Source organism: Salmo salar, chromosome 17 (genome assembly GCF_965601325.2).
Source record: "Salmo salar chromosome 17, fSalSal1, whole genome shotgun sequence".
NCBI lineage: Eukaryota > Metazoa > Chordata > Actinopteri > Salmoniformes > Salmonidae > Salmo > Salmo salar.
In genome coordinates, this window is record NC_138307.1 from 1,748,330 (window position 1) to 1,769,436 (window position 21,107).

The window sequence follows — 21,107 nt, forward strand, 5'->3', positions numbered from 1 at the left end:
GTCGCTCTGGATAAGAGCGTCTGCTAAATTACTAAAATGTAAATATAGTACAGCTGTACAAGGATAGGCCAACAAGTGAAATATGTTTCAGTAAGATTGGATTTTTAGCATTTATAGCAATGGTATCAACTGTACTGCAGGGATAGAATGTAAGTCGCAGAAAATTGAGGTTGTGGTGGCAGCTGCAGAGAGGTATTTGGATGTGCAAGACTGGACGTCAGAAGAGTTACAGGGTATGTTAAGTGGTGGTATCCCATCCTTTCAGGCTGTTGGCCTGAGGTAGGACTAAATTGATTTAAACAGTTGAGTAGGATGGTGAGTTTTTAGTGAGTGTAGGGTTAGATGGTTGGGTATTTGTTGATAATTTTTTTCAATTCTCAAGCAACGTCTAAGGGAGTTATATTCCAGTCTAGTAGGTGGCGGTAATGCAACATTTATTGGATCCTAACCGCCGTTTTACATCATCGACAAAGAAGAAGATTTAACAAAGGACTCCATGACGGGTTTATGTTAGAAACAAGCAGCCAAGAAAAAAAAAAAAACAGTCCGTGTTTTGCGATTCGCGCCAAGTTGAAAGCGCGAGCTCTCATCGCTTCCTTTCCTTTGTGTATCACTTGTGCATGTTCCTGCGAAGTGGGTTAAGTTCTTGGCGACTAAGGCAACTTGATACCGCTACTTTTCTCCCAAACATCTGTACACACCGTACCGCAACCATGTCCGTCGGCGTAGAGTCTGGAGTTTCAAACGACGAGGTGCTGAACATTCGTTACCCTCTCCACCGGGCGTGCAGGGATGGAGACGTTGTTGCTTTGTGTTCGCTTCTTCAGTGCACCACAAACCAAGCAGACCTCATCACGGAAGACTCCGTCTATGGCTGGACTCCCATTCATTGGGCAGCACATTTTGGAAAGGTAGCTTGCAAACATTCTAAAACCAATAGGGATAGAAGATTCATCCTGTCACATTGTTAGCAGGCGTAAATCTAGCTAGAAATGCTGTTATCATTTTCGAAGAAGTGACATAGTTAGATTTTCCGATTTGTGATGCTAATCCAATACACTGATACAATTTTTAAGTATGTATATTTTTTATCTAAAACGTTACAATGTAGCAAGCTGTCTATCTGAACAGCGACTTACGTCATTTATCTTAACACTCATCATAAGAAGATTTTCTAGTATTTTCTAATTGTTAGGTGTTTGTTCATCTCCATAATGTGAAATCAAATGTTATCACTTAACGTCGTGAAACGTGCATGCGTTCACACATGAAAGCAACTATTGTGTGAACGTAATATCGACGTTGATTGTCCTAATAGTGCATTCAGGCTGCTGTTGAAGCCTAGTTGTCATTATTTGTTGGGCCATAGAGCTGACGTTAGTCTTCCCGAGAAAGTATCTAGCCTTCCCTTCCTGTCAGTTTATTTCAGGAAATGTCCAATATTTTATAAAGTACTGCATCGTTTTCTATTGGCTGTGCATGGGCCAATGGCAAACAACCCGCCAACAATATCTACAGTTGAAACAACTTGCACGTACCTGCTCTGCATACATTTATAGACTGTGCTGTGCTCATGGAACAAACCATATTCTCAAAAGTCTTGCATGACTGGCATTGCTTTATTTAAACTTTGTTTTACAAGTATATCCCATAAAAAAAATGTACGTACATTTCCCCCCCCCCAATATCTTTCAAACTCTTGACTTGTTTAATTGAAATGGACTGACAGGCTCCCAACTGGGAGCACTGGTACTCACAACTTTAAGTTAAGAACGCAACATTACATTTGTATCGATTGAGATATAGCCTATATGAATTCTAGCTACTTCTGAAGCACATGCTGTGCCCTAGAAAGAATTTTTTTTTAACTGTGTAAATACACTTTTATTTTAAAGCTACCATTTTAAAATTAAAAAGTGATGTGTAATATGAGGTTTCAACGTGTAAAAGCACACTTTTCCTATTGCAATACATTCTAGAACATTTACACTGACTCTTTAAGAATGTCAAGTTTCTGATGACAACATGCAAGAGATCTGTCATTTATATATTGCTATAATCATAGATCTCCTGAATAAGCTTGTCCTTTCTTTTTGTGCCCCAAATGTTTGGATATTTTTTATTTATTTTTATTTCACCTTTATTTAACCAGGTAGGCTAGTTGAGAGCAAGTTCTCATTTGCAACTGCGACCTGGCCAAGATAAAGCGTAGCAATTCGACACATACAACAACACAGTTACACATGGAATAAACAAAACATACAGTCAATAATACAGTAGAACAAAAGAAAACAAAAAGTCTATATACAGTGAGTGTAAATGAGGTAAGGCAATAAATAGGCCATGGTGGCGAAGTAATTACAATATAGCAATTAAACACTGGAATGGTAGATGTGCAGAAGATGAATGTCCAAGTAGAGATACTGGGGTGCAAAGGAGCAGGATAAATAAATAAATACAGTATGGGGATGAGGTAGGTAGATAGATGGGCTGTTTACAGATGGGCTATGTATAGGTGCAGTGATCTGTGAGAACTGGAAGGAAAGACGACCAAAGGAGGAATTGGCTTTGGGGGTAACCAGTGAGATATACCTGCTGGAGCTCATGCTACGAGTGGGTGCTGCTATGGTGACCAGTGAGCTGAGATAAGGCGGGGCTTTACCTAGCAGAGACTTGTAGATAACCTGTAGCCAGTGTGTTTGGCGACAGGTATGAAGCGAGGGCCAACCAACGAGAGCGTACAGGTCGCAATGGTGGGTAGTGTATGGGGCTTTGGTGACAAAACAGATGGCACTGTGATAGACTGCATCCAGTTTGTTGAGTAGAGGAGGCTATTTTATAGATGACATCACCGAAGTCGAGGATCGGTAGGATGGTCAGTTTTACGAGGGTGTGTTTGGCAGCATGAGTGAAGGATGCTTTGTTGCGATATAGGAAGCCGATTCTATATTTAATTTTGGATTGGAGATGCTTAATGTGAGTCTGGAAGGAGAGTTTAGTCTAACATATACTGGTAATGTTACCAGGTTGTTAGCTAGCTAATGAGGTAACAAACATGACTGAACAATGTGTAAAACAAATGGTTAAACTTGCCCGCAAATAGCCTTAGAAGAACCTGTGACATGGTTTATGAATAAAGGGGTTCGTTTTTCTGTCTGTGTTACCCCAGTGGGAAGAATTTGAGCCGGGTGAAATGTGATTGCATTTGTTTTAGAACCGGGCTGCCTCCCGGGGGTGAGCCAGGTGCCACGCTCTGGCCTATGGTGAAGTCTGCTCAAAACAAAAGGGAATAATTACAGGGGTTTAAAAATACCCCCAAAAACTACTTAAGTAGAATTTAAGTATCTGTACTTTACTATTTATATTTGACAACTTTTACTTCTACATTCCTAAAGAAAATTATGTATTTTACTCCATACATTTTCCCTGACACCCAAAAGTACTCATTACATTTTGAATGCTTAGCAGGACATGAATGCTCTAATTTGTTAAACGTATCTATAGATCATCCCTGGTCTAACCTACTGACTGATCTGGCGGACTCACTAAACACACATGCTTAGTTTGTAAATTATGTTGGAGTGTGCCCCTGGCTATCCGCAAATAAAAAAATGAGGTGCCGTCTGGTTTGCTTAATATGAGGAACTTGAAATGTATACTTTTACTTCTGATAAAGTATATTTTAGCAATTACTTTTAGACTTTTACTCAAGTAGTATTTTACTGGGTGACTTACTTGAGTAATTTTCTAATGAAGTTCTCTTTACTTTTACTCAACTATGACGATTGGGTGCTTTTTCCACCACTGCGTAATTAAGTGATGAGTAGGATTCTGTGTTTTCATATGGAAAAGTGATTGATTTGGAAAAAAACGCTGTATCGGCCTTTCCAATGATAACTAGTTTTGTAGTTTCAAACATTTATTTAATGGACAATAGATGTTGTATGTTTATGGACGATGCACCATGCTGCCTTGTTGACAACATGACTGAGCGGTGCAGATTTCTGTTTGATTTGAGAAGGGCGCTCCTCCCTCCCTGCTTTCTTTCGCTCAGTGACGTGACGGGCCATTGCTTGGTTCAACCTGAGCCAGCGTAATAGAGCTCCCTCAATGTAAAATGCATGCCCCCAATCCTCGACAGGAAGAAAAAAACATTGCACTGGTGATATGGGTCAGATCTTTTTAAAGGGATGGTTCGGGATTTTGGCAATGAGGGCCCTTATCTACTTTCCCAGAGTCAGATGAACTTGTGGCTACCATTTTTCTGTCTCTGTTTCCAGTATGAACGAAGGTAGAGGCAGTTTTGTGAGTGTTGGCTAGCTTTAGCATTGGCTAGTGCAATGACTGGAAGTCTATGGGTATTTGCTAGCATGCAAAACTACCTCTAACTTCCTTCATACTGGACATGGAGACAAAAATGGTATCCACAAGTTCTGAGGAAGTAGATAAAGGGCCTAATTGCCAAAATACTTGAAGTACAGTGCCATGGGAAAGTATTCAGACCCCTTGACTTTTTCCAAATTTTGTTATGTTAGCCTTATTCTAAAATGGATGAAATAAAATTTTACTCATTCTACACACAATGACAAAGCGGAAACAGATTCTTTTTTAAGTTTTCCCAATCTATTAAACAAACAGAAATACCTTAAATAAGTATTCCGACCCTTTGCTAGGAGACTCGAAATTGAGCTCAGGTGCATACTGTTTCCATTGATCATCCTTGATATTGCTACAACTTGATTGGATTCCACCTGTGGTAAATTCAATTCATTGGACATGATTTGGACAGGCACACACCTGTTTATATAAGGTCCCACAGTTGACAGTGCATGTCAGAGCAAAAACCAAGCCATGAGGTCGAAGGAAATGTCTATAGAGCTCAGAGACAGGATTGTGTCGAGGCACAGATCTGGGGAAGGGTACCAAAACATTTCTGCAGCATTGAAGGTCTCCAAGAACACAGTGGCCTCCATCATTCTTAAATGGAAAACGTTTGGAAACACCAAGACTCTTCCTAGAGCTGGCCGCCCGGCCAAACTGAGCAATCGGAGAAGGAGGGCCTTGCTCAGGGAGGTGACCAAGAACCCGAAGGTCACTGACAGAGCTCCTTTGTGGAGATGGTTGTCCTTCTGGAAGGTTCTCATCTCTGCAGCACTCCACCAATCAGGCCTTTATGGTAGAGTGGCAAGACAGAAGCCACTCCTCAGTAAAAGGCACATGACAGCCCCCTTGGAGTTTGCCAAAAGGAACCTAAAGACACTCAGACCATGAGAAACAAGGTTCTCTGGTGTAATGAAACCAAGATTGAACTCTTTGGCCTGAATGCCAAGTGTCACAGCTGGAGGAATCCTGGCACCATCCCTACAGTGAAGCATGGTCGGGGCAGGATCATGCTGTAGGGATGTTTTCACCGGCAGGGACTGGGAGACTAGTCAGGATCAAGTGAAAGCTGAACGGAGCAATGTACAGAGAGATCCTTGATGAAAACCTGCTCCAGAGTGAAGGTTCATCTTCCAACAGGACTACGACCCTAAGCACACAGCCAAGACAACGCAGGAGTGGCTTTGGCTGTAAGAGAATGTGGAGAAAGTCAAGGGATCTGAATACTTTCCGAATACACTATATTTTGTCGCATATGCGACCAAATTGGTCACACTAGAGCTCTGTGTGTGTGTCACTGGCAAGGTTCCCCTGAGTGAGGTGGTTTGGAGAAAGTTCCACAGATGTTGGAGAAGGAACAGGGCAGACGAGCAAAGGAATGAGGCAGTTATTAGTTACTATTGTGCCCAAAGCCGAAACAATGAAACCGCTGCTTTCTCTGCACCGTGTCCACAGCATGGCCATCCGGACTACCATATCTTCATTTTATCTTTATCATATCAGCACTTCTCAATCTAGAGATGCACATTTGACAGGAGAGAGATTGTTTAGTTAAGTCAGTCAGGCATACACATTTTGAACAGCTGCTTGGATCATGTTTTTAAACTACATGTACTGTATTTACCAAGCCCTGTCTTGAAGTGGGACTTCAGTACAATATCAACTATGACTCATGGCCTGGTCTTTGTTGCAGAGCTATTAGGTTACAGGTCCTCCCAGACAACATTATTTGATATGGCGGGGTTAAAGTGTCTTTGTTTCCCAGGAAAACAGTAGTGTCTCCCGCCAAAACTGCTTAGGCTGGGTGTGCCCACTCTTCCCACACAGAGGCTGGCCTGAACATAAGTCAGTGGGAGTGACTGCAGTTGAAGCCCCTATACTGTGACCATATATGGGCTTAGGTGTCCTCTTTGGTACAAGAAGCTCAATACAGGGGGAAAAAATGTGGAGACCAACAAGATTAGGGTTGGGACAATGCCAATATCGCGTTACTCATTACTATCGCGGCAAAGAAACAAAACAAAGTGTATTGAACTGCTTTGGGAAAACAGCCCTAATGTTGGAAACAAACAATTATGTTGTCATCCAGAGTCACATTTTCCAAGCTATAGCACACTATCTGACATACAGCAGGTTTTTAAAGGACGGAATCAATGAAATGTATTTAAAACCCTTCTTACATCAGCTGATGTCACAAAGTGCTGTACATAAACCCAGCCTAAAACCCCAAACAGCAAGCAATGCAGGTGTAGAAGCACGGAAGGGTTTGTTCTTAGTGTTTTCATTTTTTGTATGAAAACAATATTGCGATACTGGTGTTGTCCATGCCCTAATAAAGATGCCACTGGTTGGTTAGTGTGCCTTTGGGGTTTACCTCAAACACACTTTCTTTGCTGTGGTTTGGTTTCTGTAATGACAGAACTCTGAATACAACAGTCTGTAGTGATACTCTCACTGTGATTTGCGTAACGGCTGTGTTTCTTGTCAATCATTAACTCTGCTCTCAACAGAAAAGCTTTTGATTGGTCAACTACAGTATGTTGACTCACTCTCACTTTCTTTACAGTTGGAGTGTGTAATGTGCCTGGTGCAGGTGGGCTGCAAGGTGAACGCCATGACGACGAGGTTTGCCCAGACGCCCGCCCACATCGCGGCTTTTGGAGGCCACCCAGAGTGTGTGCTGTGGCTGTTGCAGGCCGGGGCCGACATCAACAGACAGGTGGGTCTCAGTCTTACACAACAATGGCACTTATGACTGGATAGACAAAATAACAAGACAGACTACAAGAGCTACATGATTTGTAGGCCTGTTTGTGTCAAACTCTCAGTAATTTCCCTGTTTGCAAAAGTGAGTCAAACCTCCTATGTCTATCTTTTCCATGCGGCCTACGTAGGCCAGAATTATCCTACTATGGAGGGATCAGGCTTTCTGGGAGACAGAGCTATAGTTCATGCTGTGTGTTGGTTTGTCTGAGACTGTCTCTTCACGTCACACCAGACTGTTTGACTAGAGAGTATGTATGGCCTCAGGAGTCACACCATTGAGCCAACAGGCAGGCAGCCGTGTCATGACCACAGCTCAAATAGGGACTGCCCCGGCCTGCCGTTGCTACTGTTTGTCTGTGACTACCTTTTTTAAATGCACCTAAAAGCAGCAGCCAGGGAAGCTCTGCTCAGGAATTCAGATTAGGAGGTCATGATTGCATAACACTCCACTGCTTCATCCTTTCCACCTGGCTCTCGCCACTGTGACATTTAGAGGTTTTATGGGTCAAGTTCAGCAGTCTGATCCTATGTAACGGGGTGAGTAGGAGAAGATTGTGATGCCTCAGAGCTACAGGGGAGCATCGCTACACTGCCCTACAACAAACATACACACATAAATAAATAGTAGGGATGTGCATCGTTCCCTTTTAAGACGATTTGATACGCATATGGATACATGGGCTCCGAAATGATTCAGGAACGATACGTTTTAGTTTCAAATGATTCGGTACGATTCCGTTTACTGCGATATGATTCGATGCACTAATATTTGTTACATAAACGCATTCATTTTCCATTCGATGTATACTGAATATACCAAACATTAAGAAAACCTTCCTAGTATTGAGTTATACCCCCTCCCCCCCCTCTCTTTGCCCTCAGAACAGCCTCAACACGTCAGGGCATCGACTCTACAAGGTGTTGAAAGCTGGCCCATGTTGTCTCCAATGCTTCCCACAGTTGTGTCAAGTTGGCTGGATGTCCTTTTGGAGGTGGACCATTTTTGATACACACAGGAACCTGTTGAGTGTGAAAAACCCAGCAAGTGATTCCTGTCCTAGTTATGAAATTATTAACTTTACCCTGTGTATCTAAAAATGACCATATACCCTGATTGTTTAAAGCAAAACTATTGCTAATGGTGAACCTATAAAACTTTATTTTATTGTAAGCCACGTTCAGCAGGTATAGCCAGCTGAGAGTTGTCTCTGGTAGCTTACTTTTATTGTGCTAAAACAATTTTAACAGTGCATAGACAACAACCACCTAGCAAATTACATAGGTTGTCACTCAACTAATAAAGCCTAATATCTAGCCATTTTTGTGTTTGAATGTTGAAGGTGCCACGCTGGTATGCAAAATCAGGAACAGGCCGCCTACTTCACATTGGTTAGTTCGCTAAGCTGGGCACAGTTTGACTAGGCTAATGATATTCCCTGGGGTTGTTCGGTATGCAAAATTACTTGTAGATCAATGACTGTCAACACAGTAATATGCTTAGTTTGACACTGAAGGTGAAAAACGAATCAGTTGTCACAAAAGATTAGGTATTTACGGAAGGTAGAAAAAGTAATGAGCAACAGTTGTTGATTTTTGGACCACCGCAAGCTTAATTTGGATCAGTTTGCGGTCCGCGGAACCATGCAATCATATCTTAAACATTTTAATCAGGGACAGATGCATATCAGTGAATGTTACATCCCTAATACATACACACAGAGCCCCTTATCCCTTCACCACCCTTAACGGTTCACTAACAGTGAAATTGTGCAGCCTGACTTACATTCTGGCTGCATGGAGCAGAACGGGATGGTAGCTGGAAGGCGTATTTGCTGGCTAAAGTGCAAAGTGTCAGTTCTTCTTGGCTCGAGGGGGTGCCGGAGAGCTGGGTGAGGAGTTCAGCGCCTGTCTCCAGTGTCCACTGTCTCTGTTGGCAGCAGACACCTTTTCACAGCCTCTCTCTGTGATTAGTCTCTCTGGAGGACTGTTGCTGCTGTCTTCAGCTGTGCTCAACTGTTGGGGCATGCTGCACAGATAATGGCCCCTTTCAGCAGACACTTGGAGCCTTATTTATGAGTGGCCAATATCAACATAAGTGGCAGGCAGCCTAGTGGTTAAGAGCGTTGGGCCAGTAACTGAAAGGTCACTGGTTTGAATCCCTGAGCCGACTAGGTGAAAAATCTGTGAATGTGCCCTTGAGCAAGGTACTTAATCCTAATTGCTCCTGTAAGTCGTCAGCTAAATTACTAAAATGTATTAACAATACCTTGTATATTGATATATTGCAAGCCATAATGTTTTTCCATTCTCCCCATTGTACTGGTTGAGAGCATGATTAATCCATCTAAAGTGTTCTCTATCACTTTGTATAGTGATGTGTTTTTGCCTTGTCTTGTTCCAGGACTATGTAGGTGAGACCCCTATCCACAAGGCAGCCCGGGCTGGTAGTATGGAGTGTGTCAACGCCCTCTTGATACAGGGTGCTAAACCGGAGTAAGTCCCCCACTTCACTGTGCCCGTTTACACCAAACTGTACCACACAATACTTTGTTACCACGGCAACAACATTATTGTTGAAAAGGGGAACTCCACCAGATGGCCTCCACTCTGCATTCTGCCCCCCTTGAAGTCAAGGCAATTTAGCTGTGTGAATTTGGCACCCCGCATTGCTCAATGATTGTCTTTGTGCCACTTCTGTGCTGGGTTGTGTTGTATAAAATGTTTGTGCCAAGTGTCTTTTTATAAGCATGCTTGCTCAAACAAATTATTTTATGAACCAAATCAGTACAAACATGGCAGAAACTAATAATACATTTGATCATTTCTGAGTGACACGAGGGACCCACTTCTCTTTTTGAATGAAATTACTAATTGACATAATTGTCACAGCACAGGTGCCAGATGGCTCTGTAATGAAAGGCCTGAACTGGCTGATGATTCGTTCGGGGTGCTTCTGCAGCAAATGGAGCTTTGTAAGGATTTGGCTGTTAGGCTGCGCCATAAGCGCATTTGCATTTCGGTGGGGGACATCCAAATCCTCTGTGTCCATAAGGTGACTCATGATAAAGCCCCTTTCCCGAGGGGTTGATGAGGAAGTTGTTTCTGTGTGATTTATTAAAAAACAGCTTAGTTGGCGATGGCAGTGCCAATTAGTCAGTTCCCAACGTTCTCAGGAATTCTCTCCCTCGCTGCACTGTATCATTACCATGTGCCATCCTTCAACCACTCCAAATTATGGTCTTGGATTAAAATCTGCCACCACAACCACACACTCATACTTATTGTAGGTGACTTTTTGTCCTAGTTGTTTACTGCCGTTTGTGCGATACACATGGCTTTTGGAGAATGTTTGTTGGTGGTGTTCCTCATCAATAAGTCTGCTGCTGTAGTGGTTATTTCAATGTTTACTTTTCATTGTCTTTTATTATAACTCTTAAATATTGTAAGGTTATGCTAACTGTATGCATTTAAAATGTCTGATGTAAATATATACTAGAAATATACTATTTAGAGTTAATGTACTTCTCTTAGCAGGGCATAGGGCAAATGCACATTTCCTCCTGGCTTATACAGAGTCTGGATTTCTCCCTCTCCTTGCTAGTGCCATCTAATAATTATCTCACCATGTGAGGGATGTGACAACAAAACTATAGCATATATGTAGTGTTACGGAACTACAGTGGTATGTGATATCTTAACTTAACCCAGGCCTAACGCCTCGATCACACCAATCGCGTCAGTGCATTTTGGTACACCAGAAGTACATTAATTTCCAATGGAACGCAGCGTTGCAGTGCGTTCTGTGTGGTTCATACGTTGGATTTATCAAACGTATGTGTCAAACTGTATCCGGTGACGGCTTGGCAGAAATGGTAGCAGAAGGTGAATGTTGAAGTGTAAGTGTTTACTTTGGTGTCTTTTGAATTTATTCAGTTGTCATGTCGAGTTTTTTTAATCTGCATCTTATCGGATACTTTTCATTAGTGTAGACGCATGAACTTGTAGCTGGCGCAAACAGTTAGGCCCTGTACTAATTTAGTACGTTTGCTGGTATTAAGGAATGCAGTGTTAAGAAGGGCATACCCCACCTTAAGTGTTGAGCATTTTGTAAGCTTGATAACAAGCATTGTACCTGGACACCTCGCCTTATTGATTTGACCGCATTTACTGTCAAGTTTCACAGTCAAGCCCATTAGTGACAATGACGATTTCACTTCCTTGTCATGTTTTTGTCACAATTTCACAAATCTCCACAAGGATTATTTAATCATGAAAGAATTGAAAATGAGGAAATGTGCATTTGGTCCATGTTTCCTTCCAAAACTATCAATGAAAAATGATTTGTAAGAAATGTGGTACAAGTCATAATATAACTCTTAGTAGTCTGCATCTGTGTATATTTATAGCATTATGTATTACCCATGCTTTTTCATGCCTTTGACAGCTACTAAGAACTAGTATTTTAGTTATGTTAGTGAAAAGTTTAGGTAAAATGTAAAGTGAAGGAAGCTCATGTTTCGTAGACTATTTTAATTCGCAGTCACTCAAGAAGATGACATCTGACATTATCCTCTCAACATTTAGTTTGAGAGAATTGAAAATATCTTAAATTAAAGATCCATGGTAATTCCTTTAAAGTAACTTAAATTGGCACAATACGAGAACCTTAAATCCAATATTTATTCCACATCCACCAATTTACAATATGGCCATAAGATAAGAACTCAAAAGCCTGGCAAACCTAAATTCATTTCTGTAGCAGGGATTGGTTCTAAGTTTAATGGTCAATGCCTCTGTATTGACTTCCCCAAGCCAAGTGAACCAAAATACTGGATTAGCGGCTTCCATGAAAAACAGACTATTCAACTGTTTATACCTCAGAGTTGATATTGCCTCCAACTTTGGCTCAATTAAGAGTTGAGGTTTTAAGTAATGTCTCTCAAAAGTGTGTCCTTCCTCACCACACTCAATCAGGACTGTAGTGTCTTACAAAAGATGGAAACTTTTGATTTCTCTTGAATCCCTTATCATGACTTCAAAAATAACACGTACCAACCAAAGCCACCATGGAACAATTATTAAATGTTATGTCCTTGTTACACCATATTTATTCTCGTTCAAAGCCTGGAGATTAGGTGAAGGCAGATTTTTACTTGTTCACAATTCATTCAACGTTGTGTCCATGGAGAGACCGTTCGTATTGATCTTATTGGACATCTCTCCAAATCGTGGGTTTAACGTTGAACTTTATAAGGAGCTTTTTTGTGGTAGGATGACTCTGTCCTAGACCACATGATTACTCAGTTTTTCTCTTAAAATAAATCGTAACGCCAAATAGAACATTCTGATCAGAACAAACCTTAACATTCCTTACCCAAATTAAGCCATTACATTTTTTTTATAACACCCTCCTCAGCCATACCTGAAAACATAGCTTGAACAACTATACATCTTGAAGATGCCATTATCAAAAAACATCACAATGAGGATTAGATTTGCCTGCTGGCGGGCAAGGAGACTCCAAGCTCTGCTAAAACCACTGACAACTGCGTGACGTTTTCAAGGGATTGTTAAATAAATGTGAACTATTTGGTTGTAATATCATCACCTCTTGAAGAGCATAGTCAGAACTACACATTTCTGATTATTCCGTGCAAAACAATTGCTCACATTTAGCTCCATCATAGTTGTACAGAAAGTAATGGCATGCTTTAAAAGATCAGTAAACATCCATTTATCATGTAATTTCAGATACGTGAGTGTGGCCTTACGATATCTCTCAATATTGGCCACCATTAATTGGATATTTGAGTGATTTTATAAAATAAAAGTGAACTATACCTGACAGGGTTTAGGTTCATTTCCCATCCTTTATGGGTTCAGCCTGTCAAGCAGAAGGGCGCTTTTGCAGATTTACTGTTTGCTGATCATGTTTACTTTGCAAGCTACTGGTAGAAACGTTGTACAGTTGACTAGACCTAATGTACATTTTTATCCAAGCAATGTAGGCCTACCTAGCTTAGTTAGCTAACATTATCCCCTTTTCAACATTGTTTTTAAGTGATAATCGTGAAAGCTGCTGACAGACATCATAGGCTTCATTTAATGATGGACCACATTAAATTGGCTAGGTAACAACAGATCACGTCAATATGGCTAGTTAACAAGCTAACTTCAGGGGATAAACTCTGGTTATATCCAAATATTGTTTGATTTGCTTGCAATCTATAGTGGTGATGACAGTAGTCCGACTGACAACTTTACTAAGACGAGGACTTGCCAATGTCAAGCTCTTTCCAAAGCCTAATCTCTGATAAAGCAAGCTAAATGACACGTTGCTTAGCGAGCTACATGCCAAATGGATAGGCTACCCTTGCGTATCTGAAAATACATCATCAATTGATGTTTACTGATCATGAAAAGCATGCAGTTACTTGCTGTATAACTCTGGAGGTAAATGTGAGAAATTGTTTTGCATAGAATAATCGAAGGCCTCTACGTTGTTCCACATTCTTGCATATACTTTTCCGAAATCAAGTTATCTATGTGCCAATGCCTTGATCACCGGCTGTAGGTAGCCTAGCTGTTAGAGCGTTGGGCCAGTAACCGAAAGGTTGCTAGTTCAATTCCCAAGCCGACAAGGTGAAACATATCAACGTGCCCTTGAGCAAGTCACTCAGCCCTAATTGCTCCAGGGTTGCAGTTGATAATGGCTGACTCTGGCTGTGACCTTATTCTCCAAGGTTGTCTCAGGGGAAGTTGGGATATGCAAAAAACACATTTCAGTTCCATGTGTATAATACACACTTGTGCATATGTGAAACAGGACAAATATAAGTACCCATCAAATGTTTATTTCTATTTTATTATTAACTACCCCATGCGTTCCTATTCTGCTTCCATTTTCCAATTCTTTCCATTGTCTTACTTTCCATTATTTATACTGCCAGATTCACCTGGACATAGAGCAGTAGTTTTTTGGTAATTTCTTGTCAATTTATTAACAATTCTCCAAGTGCCGTAATTACCAGATTTTTACTAGACTTTTTAACTTCCATGTCTTTGCAAAAATTACTCATTAATTTAAAGATACATTTTCAAGAGAAACCAAATGCATAGTCCTGAAATGTATACATATACAGTTAAGTGACTGCTATATTATTATATTTTTCTACATCATGAGCTTTCAGGTTCCTGAATTTAGTGGGACAGTCAGTGAAGGGGTGAAAATATAGAGAGATATGTTAGGACAGCAGTTCCTGCGTGAGTTTAGGTTGCTTACTTGTTACAGCATAACAATGATTCATTAATGTTTTCATGTTTTATGTAGGATTGTTTCACTGTTTTGAATGTTAATATATTTGATTTAGATCTTTTTGAAACCATTTGCTAAATGGCCGTCTAAGAATTGATTGCAAAAAAATTGTACTGTCACTAAAAAACAAATCCCCTGCACGTTTCGATGTTTTGCAGCTATTGAATTTGAACTTGAATTTCTCAAGTAATCCCAGAAAGAGGGAGCATTCCAAATAGGCACTGCAGAATCTGCCACAAGTGCTACAGCGAACATCTTACAGTTGTGGCATTGAGTGTTCTCTCTATCGCTTGGTTTCTACACACTGGCAAACTGTCAAGGTATTTCTTGCAGTGATTGGTTTTAATGCTAGGATAGCAGTCATGATAGTCATGTCTAGACCTGCATGTTTAGTTTACCTAATTGTTAATCTAATTTTATTCAGATACTTGCTAACTAACCATAGGATTATTGGTCAAGCTCAGGATTTACAAATCAGAAATGGTGCAGAATGCAGTCCAATTGAGTCATTAGTATGCATTTAGCAACTTTTGTTACAGGTCTTACTCTCAATGCCAGACAAGAGAAGTAAGCCTAATTTTAATACCCAGTCTTGACAGGGTATAAATCCCATAGACTCAATCAATGTCATTAGAAAAAGATCAATCCTTGTTTACAAGAAGCCTGATAAGCATCTTGTTCATTATTTTATAATCAGACTAAATAACAACAGTAGCCACTGGCATACATACAATGTGCACCAGGCCCAAGTCCATCATAGGAAATTGCATACACAGACTTCTCTATTAATAGCAAACACTGTTGCTATATTGGTCTGTTTTCATGGACCCCTGGTATCCGGATGTTAGTGGTGCAAGGCAAAACAGTAGTCCTATTCTTTCCACGGTGAAAAAAAGCCCAAACAAACGTGATCAAAAATCTTCTTTTTTTCCTTCTTTTTTTTCTTCTTTTTTTTTTTGGACAGAGCCAAAATGGTGCTTTCCTAACTGTGATTTTTATTAGGCTCTATGGATTTGGTTACAACCAACCTCCATTCAACTGATCGTAAATAGGTGAACTGATTGGAAAATAGATGAGCAGACCGTTCAAAAGTGTTGGGTTAGGGTTCTTCCTTGCAGGTTGCCTGGCATTGAGAGCGACTCTCCAGGTGACTCCCCAATACTAAGTAATGTCTGTTATGAGGCAGTTAAAAAGAAAATCGGATCATGTTTGGAAACATTTTATTTGTAAGTAAAGGGTAGCTGGGGTATACTGGGGAAATAGCTGTATGCAAATAATCTGTTCATTTAATTTGTAATGTGATTGTGCACTTGAAATTCTAACTTAAAATTCATTGCATTTTGCTGTTTATTTTACTACATTATTTGAGCTTGTTATAAAAGTGATGAGGAATAAAGTAGAGCTTAGGCCTATGTTGCATTTGTCTGAATTCATAAATGATCAATCTCCATAAGTAGTATTAATGACCAAATTAATGTCACATAAGACCTGTAGGGCCTATTTCAATGAACGTTGGTCAGCGTACTAACACAAGATTATCTCCTGCACAGCTGATCTCATTTACAACCGTCATTGGCCACCGATTTTACTACTCCCTAAAGTAGATGCCAAGGTTATTTTAGTCCTGATTGCTGCCAACATTTTTAAGACTTTCTACCTCTGGTTATTATCATCGGGGAAAAATGAATCCTAATTAATCCTAAAAGCGATTTATCAATTTGACAATCATTCCGTACAACTGAAATAAAGTATTTCCTAATTTACCATGGCAAATCTGCTGTGGTAATTTACCCTACATACTAATGGAAAACAAATGTTGGTGCTCTCATGCAAATTTTTCATTTCCAATTTATGTAATCCATTAATTACAATTTGTCTTTACAAACTAATAAAGATAATTTCTTATCAAGACTGGGGGGGATATCCCTGCACTGTCCATATTTGAAATATGTAACTAAATCAAGTCAATCATGATGAGTTACATATCTTAATTTATCAAATGAAAATAGAAAAGTTATTTCAAATGGCACGCATTATTTGCCATTTTAAGATGAAATGTTTGAATGAAGTATACTACACCTTCTCCTATATTCTTAAGTATTTTAAATTCATCAGGCTTATGGTTTCCGATGCTCCTGATAGGTCATTATTTCGTTGAGGGGTGGGAATAGAGAACCTGGACAACAAAAGTTACAGCTGTCTGGTATCAACGGAAGAGCAGCTAAATCACTAGTTTATTCTTGTTGGTTTTTCGTTGCAATCAAGCTCATTATAGTACGTATGTGCAGTGTGCTTGTAATCGTCTGGTAGTATAGTTTTGAGAAGAAAAAAAAACACGCTAACAAAGGGCTCAATATAACGTGCCTTTGTTGCAATGCACCCAAAATTCTGTTCGACATTGATATAGGCTGCTATAATGAGCAACCCTGTACAATTGACTGATGCTGCAGTGTCTTAACATTCCCTAATTTCAATGTAATTACAGAAGCTATCGCCAGCAGCAGAATGTCCCTGCTAGAACCAATGTTCTGCCCACAGCCCTCTGAGTGCCAACCCTTCTGATGCCAAACAAGTTTGACATTTACCACCTGTGGAAAATACAGTGCATTCTGAAAGTATTCAGATCCCTTGACTTTTCCTACATTTTGTTATGTTACAGCCTTATTCTAAAATGGATGAAAGTCTATCAATCTACACACAGTACACCATTATGACAAAGCAAAAATAGGTTTATAGACACTTTTGCAAATGTATTAAAAAATAAACTGATATCACATTTACATAAGAATTCTGACCCTTTACTCAGTACTTTGTTGAAGCACCTTTGGCAGGAATACAGCCTCGAGTCATCTTGTGTATGATGCTACAAGCTTGGCAAACTGTTTTTGGGGAGTTTCTCCCATTCTTCTCTGCAGATCCTCTCAAGCTCTGTCAGGTTGGATGGGGAGTGTCGCTGCACAGCTATTTTCAGGTCTCTCCAGAGATGATAGATCGGGTTCAAGTTTGGGCTCTGCCTGGGCCACTCAAGGACATTCAGATACTTGTCCCAAAGCCACTGCTGCATTCTCTTGGCTGTGTGCTTAAGGTCGTTGTCCTGTTAGACTGGGGGCGAAGGTTCACCTTCTGAGGTACTGAGCACTCTAGAGCAGGTTTTCATCAAGGATCTCTGTACATTGCGCCGTTCATCTTTCCCTCGATCCTGACTAGTCTCCCAGTCCCTGAAAAAAATCCCCACAGCTTGATGCTGCCACCACGCTTCACCGTAGGGATGGTGCCAGGTTTCCTCCAGACGTGACGCTTGGTATTCAGGCCAAAGAGTTCCATCTTGGTTTCATCAGACCAGATAATCTTGTTTCTTATGATCTGAGAGTCTTAGGTGCCTTTTGGCAAACTCCAAGGGGGCTGTCATGTGCCTTTTACTGAGGAGTGGCTTCTGTCTTGCCACTCTACCATAAAGGCCTGATTGGTGGAGTGCTGCAGAGATGGTTGTCCTTCTGGAAGGTTCTCACATCTCCACAGAGGAACTCTGGAGCTCTGTCAGTGACCATCAGGTTCTTGGTCACCTCCCTGACCAAGACCCTTCTTCCCAGATTGCTCAGTTTGGCTGGGCAGCCAGCTGGGCAGCCAGCTCTGGGAGAGTCTTGGTGGTTCTAAACTTCTTCCAACTTCTTCCAGATCTACATTCCGGCAGGGCCTTTCACTTGAACATTCTCCTGTCCATATCCAGAAAGCTTGATGATGGAGGCCACTGTGTTCTTGGGGACCTTCAATGCTGCAGAAATGTTTTGGTACCCTTCCCCAGATCTGTGCTTCGACATAATCCTGTCTCGGAGCTCTACGGACAATTCCTTCGACCCCATGACTTGGTTTTTGCTCTGACGTGCACTGTCCACTGTGACCTTTATATAGACTTGTGTGTGCCTTTCCAAATCATGTCAAATCAATTGAATTTACCATAGGTGGACTCCAGTCAAGTTGTAGAAACATCAAGTACAAGTAATGGAAACAGGATGCACGAGTCTCATAGCAAAGGGTCTGAATACTTAAGTAAATAAGGTATTTGTTTTATTTGTAATGCGTTTAAACAAATTCTGAAATTGCTTTTACTTTGTTATTATAGGTTGTGTGTAGATTGAGAATCTATTTAAGCCATTTTAGAATACGGCTGTGACGTAACAAAATGTGGAATAAGTCAAGGGGTCTGAATATTTTCCAGAATGCACTGTATATTGTAATGTTTTTGGCTACCTCTTTTAAATATGAGGTAGATGGGGCCAAAGGAACAGTTTAGGTCAGATGGAAAATGTACTCTAAACATTTTGTTTACACTGAAACCAAGTAGAGCTGGGAATTGCCAGGGATCTCACAATACGATATTATCACGATACTTAGGTGCCGATACGATATGCATTGTAATTCTCATGATTCTGTATGTATTGCAATTCGATACTGTGATTAAAAAAAAATATTTATTGCGAATCGATGTTCCAAACATATTGCTCACCATATGTCTGCTGCAGAGGAACAGGAGAGCTTTGAGAATTTATTTTGATCAGTCTTACAAATAAAAGTGCTAATAACAAATTGGCTCCCTTTTTTTTTTTAAAAGAACAAGCTATGCCGTTTTGGCGCAGGTACAGCCAACTAGCGCACAAATAATATTGCAATATTGTCAAATTTGATACCATACGAAATATCGTCAAAAATAATTTCCCGATAACTAAATCGATTTTTATTTTCTTCCCATCACTAAAACAAGGGTATTTTAGTCAGTTTCTTCTCAGAACATATTTTCTTAAATGACAAGATAACGATCAAGTAATATCTTCTACTTTTTCAACCAGTTATATTAAAAATATACCAATATTTAATTACATTTCTGAACATCTTGATGTATTGTGGTACAGACAACCCATACTAGTGACATGCACTTTATGACATGATTTCTTCAATGAATAGTATTGTGAAGCCCATCATACAAGTGAGTTACGAGACTAATTAAAGGGTTTTGTTCATTCATGAATTCGGACCAGGATTAGCTCACACTGCAGTGGGAGATGGTCAGGTCTAAGGTGAGGATGCTACAATCCATGTTGATGCTGTGTCCATTCCAAACAGTCACTTGGCCAACATGCCTTTCCTGTGTGTCTCAGGCTGTGTCTCAGGCTGTGTTTACACAGGCAGCCCAATTATAGGGGGAAAAAAATCTGTATTGGGCTGCTTGTGTTAACACAGCCTTACTACTTTCACATTATCCATTTAGGGGGAAGGAATACAGTTCCTTAACTTCAATTAAACATTATTTTGGTCTTCTCTGTTCCTGCTTAGACATTCTGAATATCTAACCTTCTATGAATATGGACTGAACTTCTAGGCCTATTCAATGCCTGAAATACCATCTAGGATCATGGCTTTGACGCAGATCTACATTCCGGCAGGGCCTTTCACTTGAACATTCTCCTGTCCATATCCAGAAAGCTTGACGATCTTGGCTTCTCTAATGTCTATAATGAAGAGACACCACACAGGGTCTTCACTTTCTAGATGGATCCAACTCTTATTTACTCTGCAAATTATCATATTTTTCCGTCATCAACCACATCATGAAGATCTGGACTTTGTGGAGCTTGTTGACATCCTCTTGGCAAGACTATTTGAACATAAGTTATTGGTAGGGCCCAGATAAATGTTGACTTCTATTTTAACTGGTAGTTCAGTCAACCAGCACCAATAGGTTGTTGCAGTAGCCTACATTCTCAAGTCTGTTTAAAATGATAGTTTTCTTACGTGTGTTAACTCTTCTTACCATGGCGTCAATGAATGATTAATTACAACAACCGAGTATTGTACTGAGTTTCAAAGCAGAGAAATGCTACATCTTTGAATCCTTATAAACAACTAAGATGCTCTGTCTACATGATGTGACATTCTATGCAGTCTACCTTGCTATCCAGAAAATATGTAAACGGAACACTTTTTCTACCAGTTTCTACAATTCTATCTTTTTGGGACTGCATTCTCTAAAACCTCACTTTTGGATTACTTTGCAGTTGAAGCTCTGGTCCACTTCTGTCTAGCTGGACCTACTCTATCTACTGAACTACTACGAAAAGTCATTATTTCCTGGATCATCATGTTTAATGCTACCCATAGATGGACGTTAATCATCTCTTACTGCAGTGTTGGTTTCTACCATCCTTCGTCTATTTTTGTTTTGTTATTTCAGGATAAGAATTGGGTCAGTTTCAGTGTAACTGAGTCAGTGCAATAATCTGTAGAATGATAGCAGAAGTAGAGCAGACAGGGTTGGATATAGAGGGGGCTGTGTGACTTGTCTTGTACGTGCTTGCGGAAGTTCCTAACTTCGCTCCCATCTCACCGGGCAGCTTAAGGAACGCTAATGGCTTGACGGCGGCAGACCTGGCCCACGCCCAGGGCTTCTGGGAGTGCGCCCAGCTGCTCTCCAACGCTCAAAACCACCTCAACCAGCTCAATGGTTTCCACTCCAACGGGGCGCTAAACGGCCACCGCTCGCTCAGCCAAAGCCAGGGTCTCCTCAATGGGCTGGCCAATAGAAAGAGGCTTCTGGACGGCGTGGAGCCCAATCACATCAAGAAGGCCAGAAGAGACGGTAGGGGCCTATCTA

The 21,107-nt window shown here is 40.6% G+C and overlaps 1 protein-coding gene across 2 annotated transcripts in view; it reads left to right on the forward strand.

The window, feature by feature from the left end:
• Nucleotides 1-318: 318 nt before the first annotated feature.
• The window catches only part of ankrd10a (ankyrin repeat domain 10a), a 28,179-nt gene continuing 7,390 nt past the window's right edge, over nucleotides 319-21,107 (forward strand). The window contains exons 1-4 of one of the 2 annotated variants that reach the window (XM_014151349.3): nucleotides 319-911; nucleotides 6,947-7,099; nucleotides 9,548-9,639; nucleotides 20,848-21,092. In XM_014151349.3, coding sequence (XP_014006824.3) covers nucleotides 621-911; nucleotides 6,947-7,099; nucleotides 9,548-9,639; nucleotides 20,848-21,092 — 781 coding nt within the window. In that variant the 5' untranslated portion in view covers nucleotides 319-620. The remainder of the gene's footprint in view (nucleotides 912-6,946; nucleotides 7,100-9,547; nucleotides 9,640-20,847; nucleotides 21,093-21,107) is intronic. The other variant, XM_014151348.3, reaches the window with a different exon arrangement.